This window comes from Taudactylus pleione, unplaced genomic scaffold (genome assembly GCF_031769625.1).
Source record: "Taudactylus pleione unplaced genomic scaffold, aTauple2 ptg000137l, whole genome shotgun sequence".
Classification (NCBI taxonomy): Eukaryota; Metazoa; Chordata; class Amphibia; order Anura; family Myobatrachidae; genus Taudactylus; species Taudactylus pleione.
Window position 1 is genome coordinate 5,188,195 of NW_028284539.1, and position 13,228 is coordinate 5,201,422.

Here is a 13,228-nt window from a genome sequence, read left to right on the forward strand (position 1 = left end):
GAATCAGGCCCTATACCCTTAACTGGACAAATATGCACCCATCCTGCCACTCATTGGGGTTCAACAGCCCCAACCATTTAACACTCATGCCTAGTAGTCAGATCACATGGGGATTGTTAGAGCAGTCATAGTATAAGTACATACATAGTATAACATTAACCAACAGGTGTACCAGTCTGAATATTTATTTCAATACAATCATTCTTGACTATTGTATTATTAATGCAGATTTGACAATATTGCAGAACATGTGAACAAATTAACTACTAAATTTCATCCACCAAAACATGAAGTATATTGCTTCTTCATATGCCCATATATGCATAATCTGCCAAATTTGCCCAGGCAAAATACAGTATGGACAAAATAAGCAGAACCTCCAATTTGTGCAAGCCTTCATGTATAAAAAGCAAGCCCCTAATTTTCCCATCCTCATTCACATTCTAATAATACCCCTTCCATATGTCCAGCCTTTTTCAAAGTCCATTAATTTGGACTATCCTCCTGCAAACAGGACCCTTACCAGGCATATACAGTATATGCTAATGAGAGTTTTGTATGCAGCTAAAGAAAGACATTTAGTTAATCTGCAGAAAGTTTTTGGTCTGCAGTCCAAAGGTTTGATGAACAATAAATCTCAGTATTAAGTGTAAGTCAATGATATATTGTATTATTGGTGCTGACATTTATGCAGTAAAACTCCTGCACTCACTTAAATTATAATGACTTGTGTTTGTTTTTTAGTCACCCCCAAAAGGAGCCACTATTCCTTATCGCCCAAAGCCTGCCACTGGACCTATTATTTTTGCTGGAGGCCAGGTAAGAGCGGATACCATATTGGCCTCAGCTGGAAATCACACCATCCTGGCCCAACATCAACAGGCACCTGTAAGTTTACTCTTTTTTTTCCTGGTATAGTATAAGAGTATATGTTGTATTTGAGTCATTGCTTGCACAAAGTAGATCAGATCATATCAACTGCTTTGTCATTTCAGAATCACTACAATCTCAATTATCACATTTTTAGTTTGGTCATGTTTGCTGTCTACACATCTTTGCTGTTGTGAATGTATTGTTGAAGCTGTCTCCACATCTTTAATTAGGTTGCAAATTGATTTAAACTGAATTCTCCTTGTGTCTCTCAGCTATTCTTCATTTATTACAAATCTGATTGTAGTGGATACTGAACTAATATGTTCACCATTTATTATAATTATATAATATAAACTGTATACATGTCATTGGGCTCTAGTATTTTAGCACATGTTCTTAAATGAGTGGTATGCTCAAAATGTTTTTATAACATTTCAGTAAAACGTTTGGGCAAATGCTATTTTGTACATATTTTATATGATCTGAAAGCTGGCCATACCCATAGGACCTGATTCAGAGTTTGTTAGCTCAGAAATCAATATGGACCTTCACCTGGATTCAACCCCTACCTGTCCACTTGTGAAAGTAGCCATTATCACTATCAGTGTGTATTTGCACCAGCCCTATATCTGATTAAAGAGATCCATTTGAAACTAGTTGGATCTCTTCATTAGCTCAGCTATGACTAGCCTGCAATTCTGCGTAAATAGCCACAGCACACCCTCAGAGCACTTAAGTGGAGATACAGCTGAGATGAGTACAACTCTGAATCGTCTGCAGTTGCTCAAAGCTGCGTATGCTTGGCTCAGACACGGTATTATTATTATCCTTTATTAATGTGATGCCACAAGAGTTCTGCACATCCAAATAATTTTTACAGGGGCTGCCCTGTGTGGTGGAAGCTGCCCTTTATCCAAATAATTTTTACAGGGACTGTCCTGTGTGGTGTAAGATGCACTTCATCCAAATAATTTTTACAGGGGCTACCCTGTGTGGTGTAAGATGCCCTTCATCCAAATAATTTTTACAGGGGCTGCCCTGTGTGGTGTAGGGGTCTGCTGCCCTTCATCCAAATAATTTTTACAGGGGCTGCCAGAGCCGGATTTATACCTCATGGGGCCCTAGGCAAGCTACCAGTTTTGGGCCCCCCCTCCCTCAAACAATGCATACCACTATATTTTCATTCCTGATTTATGCCCCTGTACAGCACCCTGAAGATAAGGTCCACCAAGGCCTTAAAACGTCGGCTATGTATGTATTATACACTTGTTTTTGCTAAGCTTTTCCTAGTTTGACCCCATTGATTGCCATCTCTATAGCTCTCACTGCCAGTCCATTCCATATCACACTGACTCACTGCCCTGTCACAGCAATCACTCACTCAGCAAACTGACCTCCATCCCAGCTCACTCGTTGCCCCCCATAGCACACCGAGCCCCCCCACAGTACACACACTGACCCAGTTACTGCCCACCTCATAGCACCACATACTGCCCCCTTCACTGCCCCCTCACAGCACCATATACTGCCCACTTCACTGCCCCCTCACAGCATCACATACTGCCCCCTTCACAGCCCCCTCACAGCACCACATACTGCCCCCTCACAGCACCACATACTGCCCACTTTACTGCCCCTCACAGCACCACATTTTGCACACTTCACTGCCCCCTCATAGCACCATATACTGCCCCCATCACTGCCAGTCTCACAGCACCCCTCTCCCCTCACAGCAGACCCCCTCACAGCACAAACCCCCTCATAGCACAGACCCCTCACCACTCACAGCACAGATCCCCCTCAGCCCTTTACAGCACAGACCCCCCTCAGCCCTTTACAGCACAGATCCCCTCCCCTCTCCCCTTCTGCAGCGCCTTACAAAGTACATAGACAGTATATACAAAACAAAAACAAAGTCACATTTCTGAACACTGCAGGACATTTACATGCTTTATAAACAGTGCTGCATCAGCAAGGGATAAGTGCCATTGTAGGCAATGGGGTGGAGATTATGGTATAAGTGAGGGAAGGCAAAGCACATGAAGGAAAAGGGACATGCTCATAAGAGCTTATAGGCTTAATGTCACTAGTGACACAGAGGTTAGAAACAGTGAGCAATGACCATAAAGTCAATTAGGATGAGAGCTGAAAAGCTTTGATAAAGAAATAGGTCTTGAGAAGGCTGTTTGAAGTTTTGTAGAGAGGTGGAGAGTCTGATAGACAGAGGGAGAGAGTTCTAGAGGAAAGGAGCAGCAATGGCAAAATCTTGAAGGCGAGAGTGGGAGAAAGTAATCAGTTGCGAGAAGAGGCGGCAATCATTTGTGGAGTGAAGTGGATGAGAGTGTGAAGGGAGATGAGGTCAGAAATGTAAATAGAAGAGGATTGGGTGAGGGCATTGTAAGGGAGTTTGAATTGGGTTCTGAAGTTGAAGGCGAGTCAGTGTAGGGCTTGTAGGAGAGGGGAGTCAGACATATTACATTTGGAAAGGAAGATGATCTGGGTAGCAGCATTGAGGACAGATTGGAGAGGAGAGAGGTGGGAGTCAGGGAGGCCAGATAATAGAAGGTTACAGTAGCCCAGTCGGGAATGACCAGTGAGTAGATGAGGGTTTTATTTGTCTCAATGATGTGAAAGGGTCCTGGAAATATTTCTGAGAGGGAAATGGCAGGACTGAAAAAGGTACTGAATGTGTAGTTTGAAGGAGATAGTGTAGAAAACCGCAAGATTTGCCCCGAAAGTGGACTAGCGCTTGGATCAGGTCAATAGTGCATAGCATAGGCAGTTTGTCCAGATTTACCAGATAAGCACATAAAAATCTGACTGATTTCTAAGAGTGTTGTCGGGTATGAAGGGAAATCTGCTGGCATAATGAATATAATATGCTTGCATGTGCAGTTGTCTCCAAACTGCCCTTTTCATTTATCCTGTTTCCCAAACATCTAGAGTTAGACTACAAGGCTTTGCGTTAGCACTAAAGCCAAAAAAAAAAAGTGTAACTGTGCATCTGCTTCATGCTAATTTTTGCTTTATTCCCAACTTGGAATCAAGCCCTTTGTGAGCCTCTGAGCTCAATATTATATTAGGTTTATATCATCCATGTGAGATTATACGCTATCATCACAGAAAAAGAAAATAACCAGAAATTTATTACAAACTGATATAGAGAAAGTTATTAACAAGGTGCTGTAACCCATTGCAACCAGTCACATTCTAGGGGGAATATAATAGGCTCCGCATTGGTAAAAAAAAGGTGATTTTCAGGCAAGTTTCCAGCAACATTGAAATGGACATATGTGAGAGAATGCAAGTACAGGCAAACTCATCCCAGTCTTGACTGCACCATTTTCAGAGCAACCCAACACTCTCTCCAGATTTTTCTAATGTGAAATATGCAAGTCGCTGGATGTAATAGTCTAAGAGTTGTGAACTTGCTTGGATTTCATCAGAATAACTTGCAAAAGAATAGATGGCACTGGCAGTGGGATAGAGTACATATGCTGTGCTCCATATGTAAAGATATTGATAGATATAATTAATAGATAACAAAATTGTGTAGGGTCCCCCATCTATGCTTAACCAGGACTAGTGCTTTTTCCTAGGTTGGTATTGGAATAATTGGGTGGCAAAGAGAAGGGGTCCCCCCAATTTTTTAATCATTAGGTTTGACCAGTCAGGGCTAGTGGAACCATAGAGGGGAGACCCACAGTATGGTGGTCTACCCACCATCATTCCACTAATCCTAGACCAGTTGGCTCCAGAGCTGGTTCCCCAGGGATGTAGGGTCTGGAAATAAATTGTGCAGACCACCCTCCTCCTTCTCCAAACCCTTACTGGAAGTGGGTACAGAGGTAATGATTAAGATAAGAAATAATATTGTTTGTCACAGGTGAACTACTGGTCCCAGCAAGACTGCCAGGGCATGATTGCACTTAAGGAACCACAAGTGCCAGCATGCCTTGGCCAGCCTTGGACATAGTTAGAATTTTTTAAAATGAAATAAGCACTCCTCCATGTTTACCAGTTTATTACTTAGTTGGTCCATGTAGCATCCCGGAATAAGACCTCATGAGGCCCTAGGCAAGATACTTTTGGGGCATCCACCCTGATCAATTCATACAATGAATACCTTCTTTAGAAAAACTGATGTTGAAGGCAAGTCTAAAAATGCACCCTCCTCACATTACAGAAACAGAAAATACATTACAAAGCAATTTAATTCATAAAGAAACAAACCACATAGGGGTCTATTTCATGGTAAGTAGTGGTATCCCTGGTGCAGGAGACGTGACTAAACGTGACATAGTATTTCTTCATGGTCACATCTGAACAGTCAGTAATTCCATTAGCACGCCAATGTAAACCTATCTTATTTGCAAGTGCCCCCTTGCCATCCAGTTACACCTACCCATTTGCAAGTAGACTATGACTCTAATAGGGTATGCACTGGCCCTCCTTACCATTCTTGTAATTGTTATATAACAAGAGCATTTTATGACCACCATAGAATACTGAGCGCATTTTTGTGACCACCATTCAATAATGAGAACATTTTTATGATCACCATACAATACTGAGAGCATTTTTGTAACTGCCATTTACTGCAGAGACCAGTTTTGTGACCATCATTCAATAGAAAGCATTTTTGTGACTGCCATATGATATAGAGGGCATGCTATTGACCACCATTTAACAACGAGATCACAGACTGCCATACAATACAGAAAGAATGTTAAGGACCGCCATATACAGAGAACATGCTAAATCATTATACAATACAGAGTACTTTTAAGACTGCCACATAATATTATCCCCTCATCCTTAAAAACACCTCCTAAAAATCATTAACTCCTTTAGGATTATCACAACAGTTCCATAATTGATCCCTCTACATAAACAGTCCCTTATCCCCATAATTAATTCCATTTACATTCATTACCTTCTATAGTCTAATAAAAAATACCCTTTATGGTAATTAACCCTTAACTCTATTATAGCATTAGCCTTTATCCTCATAATAAAATCCAGTTACTGTACCCCTATAAATTTATAAACTTTACTCAAACATACCCATTACCCCACTTATTCCCATCCCATTCCAGCCCCCACAGCTTCACTTACCTGTTCCTGTTTTCACTGTGACACAGGTCTCTGTATTTTCACTGTGCTGTTGCCACAACCACATTAAACAGGTTGTGATGGAGGAGAGTGCTCCGCTCCGACCACCAGGGAGGTGACAGGACCAGATACAGGGATCGTGCACTGTACAGTCAGAGGATAGATTAAAGTGCTTCATTCTCCCTCATTCATGGCAGCAAAACCCCATCCTCCCTCGCTTGCAGCTGCAACACGCAACCTCCGCTTGTGGACGCAACCCTCCTCCCTGGTTTGCATACACAACACCAGACTCCTTCCACCACTCATGGCAAAGTCATAAAAAAAATGCGTGAACCACTTTGTCCATGATCTGTACCTGCTTTTGGGACAATTTTGCCAATGAGAGGTCACTTGGTTAGAATGCTACAGCTCCCATGCTCTGGCCAATCTCACAACTGATTACATTTAAGCCTCTGTCTGTTATTATTCTAGTACAGTTTAGAAAGGAAATATGTTAGACTGCTAGTGCTAAATTATAAATAAACAATAGTAAATCATCATTACTAATAAAATTGAGCAATACTCAGCTCCCCTGATGTAATGGCTGGTTATCAGTAAAAGACAACTTCCAGCTTTGCCAGCCAGTCCTACATCAATCTGCTCATGTGTTACCTGAACTGGAATCTCAGACTTGGACTTAGCTCTCTGGTAACACTGCAGTATGAGTAACCTTACTCCTTGCCAGACTAGATAGCTGTAACAGAACACATGCATGAGCCATGGATGTACTGTAGCTATAGTGTGTGCAGGGGGTGCCATTGATATGGGACACAGATTTCCCTGCTAAGCAATTGGGCTCAGCCTGAATGGGGTGACATTTCATTTATAAAAAGGCACTGCAAAGTGGCATAATCTGAACTGGGCACTATAAAGTGGCACAATCTGAACTGGTAAGCACTGTAATGTGGCATCATGTGACCTGCTCATTGTAATGTGGTATAGTATGGTGGGCACTGTAATGTTACCTAATATTCACTGGTGAAATGTAGTGTGGCACAGTATGAAGTAGAGGCACTATAGTTTAGCATAATATGAACTGGGGCACTGTAATGTGGCATAATATGAAGTGAGGACACAATATGTCATAATGCTAATTGGGGGTATTGTGTTGCCGCCCTACAATGTAATATAATGTGAACTAGAACAGGGATGTGGAACCTTAGGCCCGGAGGCCTTATAAGGCCCACGGAATCATTTGGTCTGGCCTTCTGAGCTTTTTTCTGCTAGCCTCATCTGGCTAGCAGGGTGCCTAGAATGGCACCCTGCAGCCAGAATATATGCAGCAGTGCCACCTGGAGTGTCCTTAGGATGCTTCAGATGATCACACCGCTGCCCTTACAGCTCCCTGGAGCATCCTCAGAATGCTCCGGGCACTGCTGTAATTACCGGTGATGGTGGCTCCGCCCCGCATGACGTCACACGAAGGGGACATGATCTACACCAGGCCCGCGAATAATGTTATGTATATCAAAATGGCCCTCAGCAGAAAAAAGGTTCACCACCCCTGCTCTAGAAGCATTGGAACAGGAGCCTATTCAGAATGTTGCCATAGGACCCGCACATTTCTGGCTACGCCCCTGGAGTGAGCCAGATTATCAATTTACGCATGCGCACTGCTACTGGAAGCCCAGACTCAGGCTTCCAATTTCTAGATTGCATACAATTAAAAGATTAAAGAAACTTTGCTTTATTAGTTATTTTTTTAACTTAGTAACTACATGGAAATGTGCTTTCCTCAAAGAATATAAATTAAAACAACTGAAGTTCTGTTTGTGTTATTTTCTATAGCAGCCTTGTGGAATGTGGCATTACTACAAGGGCACCTGATATATCAGGTTATCGGGCATATTAATGTAAGGGAAGGCCGATGTTACTGTGTCGAAACGAAGGCATCGGCATGTCATCAACGTTAACATGCTACTCAGAGCATGATAACTGGATGACCAGTACCACTTTAAACATACTGCTTTACCAGCATGCTTACAGTTGTATTGTCGACATAGTGACTGTCAATCCCATGTATCCATCCCAGATAGATTGATAGATATTACAAAATAGTTACATAATTGATGTTTTACATATCCATAATAAATTATTAAAAAACTTACATATATTTTAGTAAATTGTTTGTTAAAATGATCAAAACTGTCACTGTCCTGAGAATCTGGAGGAACGTTATGTATTTTAATAGAACAGACCTCTATTATTATAGTGTTTCATTATTTGAGATGGGAAACTGATTCCCTCTTTCTTGTGTTGTTAAGAATTCACTAAAGTTGTATTGACAGTATTAGAAACAAAGCACTATGTTTATATTACTACTGCAACTACTAAATCAGAAGAACTTACTGTACTGTTCAAAGCACAAGAAACGTCACTATTTTACATTAATATATAGGAAAGGCTGTGAATTGCTGAGCTGAATACTGTATATGAAAGACAGTATCTATAGTTAACAATGTCCACAATTCCTTTTTTATCTCCATGCATTAACATCAGCGACTAAATATATATATATATATATATATATATATATTTACATTTTTGTATTTTATTCATATGTTTTTACAAGGGTTTTCCTTTTACATTTTAGTTGAACATTCTTAGATGAGGGCGTATGCAGGTGCTAGTGCTTGGGTAAACTTCTTAAATCAAAGTGATGTACAGTACGTCCTTCACTATATGACTGATGGATATGGCCAACTCCACAGGAATGTTTGTTAGTATGATTAGTCAGGATCCTGTACAGTTGTTTAAAAAAACACATCAAGAGTAACTTTTTATTTACTTTTCAATTCCAGGCATTTGCAATTCAGGGGCAGTATGCTATTCCACATCCAGACGTGAGTCCAGTGCATGTCAATAATATCAAACATACTATATATATTTGTACTGGGCAGTACATACTTTCTATAGGAAGTATCTTCACTTTCTTGGAACATGCCAGACTTCAAATACTAATTTACTGTAACTGAGTAACTTATATTGATAGAAAGTATGGCGGCCCAGATACAAACTGAAATCTATACTTCTGTCATTAATTTATTTTTTGCATGGATTTAAATTCCACCTATGTAGAATAATTCTGTTTGTTAACAATAACAGTAGTCATTAGTTGAAGTAACAATAATTATGTAAATTTGTAATTGTTATTTTATCTATATCATAATTTAGAAAACAATGATTGACCCTTTTTATGTTTATATTTAATAATCCAGTTCTAGATGGTTTTCTGTATTCTGATATAATACATTTGATTGGTTAGTTCTAATTTCCCATCCTGCCCTGCAGTTGACCAAGCTTCACCAGTTGGCTATGCAGCATTCCCCTTTTACTCCCCTTGGGCAGACCACCCCTGGTTTCCCTGGTACGTACCCATGACCCCTGAAAATGTCCTTCTTAACACCTTTATTTTTCCATGGTCATTACACCACTTATTTTACTAAATGGAGTCAATGACCAAATTATCTTCTTTATTTTATCTCATATTGTACCTTGTTTTGATTTCTTTGTACCTCATTTACCTTTGTCAGTTTAATACGCCTTGCTTCATTTTATAACATTAGCATAAAGTAATTATATTTAATTGTTTTGTCAATTAAAGGAGCTAATGTACTCAAGCATGTGCCAATGCGCATTCAAATACATACATGAACCATACAGCCTGTAGCTACTGAAATTTAACAGATGAGTAGCTTATTTTATATTTGTTTTGCACCATGTTGAAAGTTTTGGGCTGTCTCCAAATATCATCTATTAGTAGAATATATAAACTAGATGGCTCATCAAGGTGACAATGCATTGATGTTACACAAAGTATTTATTGGCTATGCCCAGGTTTTACACTGGACACATGCTTGAGGAGTAATGTTCCTGAATTAAATTTTATCATGTGCAACATTTAATTACATAACATGCACTATACATGTCTTTATCATGTGCAACATTTAATTATATAACATGCACTAGTTAAAATTAGTGGAATGGTTTTCTTGAAAAAGACACCTCAGTCACTCTACTTTAGTAGAGGAGAAATATTTTACTCTTGGTATAGTGGGCAAATGTACATGATAAAATAAAAGTTCACTTTTCATTTAAAACTTTATTTGCGTGTAGTATCCTGTCCATTCAGTTGTAATTATAGCTGTTGCTCTGTTCCTTAAACAGTTTCCTTTCTATATTAAAGAATGCATCTTGAATTTAGCAATCCTCTAACACTATCTCTCTTTCTCTTGACTCCCATATAAAACAAATGTATGCAACTTACAGTATTTTCTGTTTCTTCTTCCAATAAGCCTTCCTTCCTAAGACTTCTCAAACACCAATATAACCCTATTAATTTAAATTCCACTTGTCTTCCTTGTCTATCCTGCCCGAACCCCACAATATTTTTAATTTATGTACACTATGTAGTTTTTATGTATTTTTTGTTTTGTTTTATGTTACCAAGGTAGCTCTGCTTATTTAAGAAGACAGTGACTGCAAGTTTTAAAAAAATGTGCACCTTTCAATGAAAATCTGTACCCATCAATTTAATTACATGTTCTAGTTTGCTTCATAATTGCATCCAGCTACATCTCATCCAGTACAGTATAATAAGAGGCTGAAGGTTACGAATACAAAATATACATTAAAGCTATGCACACATTTGACTATATCAATCTAATAATTGTTTTATACACTGCTGTAAGTTCTGTACTCTTCATTGCCGCAATTTGACTGTTTCATTTTTTTACATCTGTGATATGTATATTTATTTTATGTTTTTGTTTTTTTGCAGTCATCTTTTGCTAATTTTGCCCATGACTTTCTTTTACTTTTTGTCTGTAATTTTTATAGGATTGGACACCACTTCTCCAACCAGTTCTCACGAACTTACTATTCCAAATGATGTAAGTATAATTAACTTTTTACATTGTAGAGGTTAATATCAAGAACTCATCCAAAAATAAGTGACAAATATTTTGCTAACTTACTGTATGTCTAGCATAGATGGATATACATGGTTGACAGATTGATGTGTTTGTTTCACCCAAAGCTTTGAGCAAATTTAGATACTTATGCCACCACTTCTTTGTCTGCTTTCTGTCATATTTTTAGACCTCCTCCATTGTCACTTTTCAGTGGTATCCATATAAATTATTTTATACCTACTTCTTGCCTTAAGCCATTGTATAGTGAGACAGTTAGCACAGGATAGTTATCACCATTAATGGGATGTTTTTCTATGAAGATTATGCACCGAAAAAATAATGACACACTGAGTAGTGAGCTCTGATAGCTCAGTAATACATTATTATTATTATTATTATTATTATTATTATTATTATTACACATTCATCCTTAAATAAAGTATCATCTGTGACCAATACAGTTAACCACATTTATGTTTCACTCTACATTATCACAAATTACCCACAAAAGTACACACTTCCCTCATCTCAGAGCTTGTTGCTCACCAACACTTGTCACTATCAATCATGCTTGTCTACAGTACGTTTCTAGCATTGCTATTTTTTTCAGAAATGCTCATTCACACTCACTGTTACTAGTTTCATCTTCAAACAGGCACTGAAAACTCATTTTTTAGAGATGCTTTCCCTTCACATTTCTGTTCCCATCATTTTAATTGTTCATACATATTTTGTGGATTGTTGTGCAAACTGTAATTGTCATCTTTACTGGAGAGCAAAGAGACAGCATCAAATTAATAATACAAGGTTTAGTTAACTAAAAAATTGCAGGAAAAATATGTACTGTATCATATTTATTTCAAATATCCAATGAAACATTTAACATTGTCTACAAAATATTACACACAGCATGGGCTCCCATTTCCATAATGTCAAGCAGCCATAGACTGCTCAGCCCCAGGCTAGAATCCCTAGAAAAGTGGGAACCTCCAAAAATGGGGTCTCCCTCCCTAAGGACAACAACCCTGGGGCTTTATGTATAGATGTATTGTTCTTTACAGGTGGACTACTGTCCTAGCAAGGCTGCCAAGGCATGATGGCACTTGGAGAAGTGCCAGCTTGCCTGGGCATCAAGGGTCTGCTGGCAGTTGTAGTACACTTATAAAAAATATTAGACAAAAGACAAGACACACACCAAATGTTGTAATCTTTTATTAAATAAACATTCTCCCAAATTGATTTATATCTACAAATCATTGGAACAGGTCTTTTTTGGTCCATGTAGCAAACACAGGTCTTTTCAAAACAACAAACTGTTTAGACTCCTCCTTCCTGGTGCCCCAGTGCTACTGAGAGGTGATTTGTGGGCACTCTCAAAGATATGTATTGGACCACACTGATTGGTCAGAGTGATTACCCACTAGAATGGTTAACTAAAATGGTTGAGGGCTGTAGTGAGCCATTCTAGTGGGTGGTCACTACACAAACTGCAATAGCTCATGTCCTCTTACCATCTTGCTGTATCCCCAGTTAGATGAAATGGTGAGATATTCTAGCCTTGGTGTTTTGGATACTTAAATGGCCATCTCCAGGGACATTGTGGGCTAAGACTGTACTCCATACCTACTTTACAGACAATATTCAGCTGCCTAGTGGATGTACATACAATATGGCCCTGCTGCACGAGTAACTACCTGCAGTACTCTCTATTGGGAACCACTCCAATAACCCTACTTACACCTTTCCAAAACTGTGTTAGCACCCAATCCAGATGCATTTTGGTTTAAGATATGTTCTACATCTATCCTCCATCGACGGCAACATGACCCTTCCAGGTCCTCAATACTTGGATACTCCAGTTAGACTGTACAGGGTAATAGAAGTTCCAAGCCCTATCATTTAATGATCTAACACCCAAATAACTTTCAAATACCCTGCAGATTGGTGAGGGTAGCTCTTCCCGCCTCAACGATTGCCAACAATTTGGATTTTCTCTATTCTGCCTCTGTCACATAAAAGAGATATAGCTCTTCCTCATATAATAAAAATACCAAAAAGCTGACAACTACCAATGACCACTCAGGACAAGTGTCTGTGAAGAGAATATGGTTCCAGGGGCACTCTCATTGTATGTGCCCTGGTCAGTCGTAGCTGTATCATCAGTGTGTAACCCTGTGGGTTAAAATACTGTATATTAGTAAAACAAAGAGATTGCTAAAAAAAATAGGATATTAGAACATATCAGAAAAAAACAAAAATGGCATAACAAACCATAGTGTACCACAGCA

At 39.1% G+C, this 13,228-nt stretch overlaps 1 protein-coding gene across 10 annotated transcripts in view; it reads left to right on the forward strand.

Annotated features, from left to right (window-relative positions):
* Positions 1 to 13,228, forward strand: part of LOC148522870 (poly(rC)-binding protein 3-like) — a 1,341,444-nt gene that overhangs the window by 1,307,092 nt on the left and 21,124 nt on the right. For all 10 annotated transcript variants that reach the window (XM_088473625.1, XM_088473627.1, XM_088473623.1 and 7 more), the window contains 4 exons: positions 745 to 888; positions 8,829 to 8,870; positions 9,319 to 9,394; positions 10,867 to 10,919. In XM_088473625.1, the coding sequence (XP_088329751.1) occupies positions 745 to 888; positions 8,829 to 8,870; positions 9,319 to 9,394; positions 10,867 to 10,919 (315 nt within the window). The remainder of the gene's footprint in view (positions 1 to 744; positions 889 to 8,828; positions 8,871 to 9,318; positions 9,395 to 10,866; positions 10,920 to 13,228) is intronic.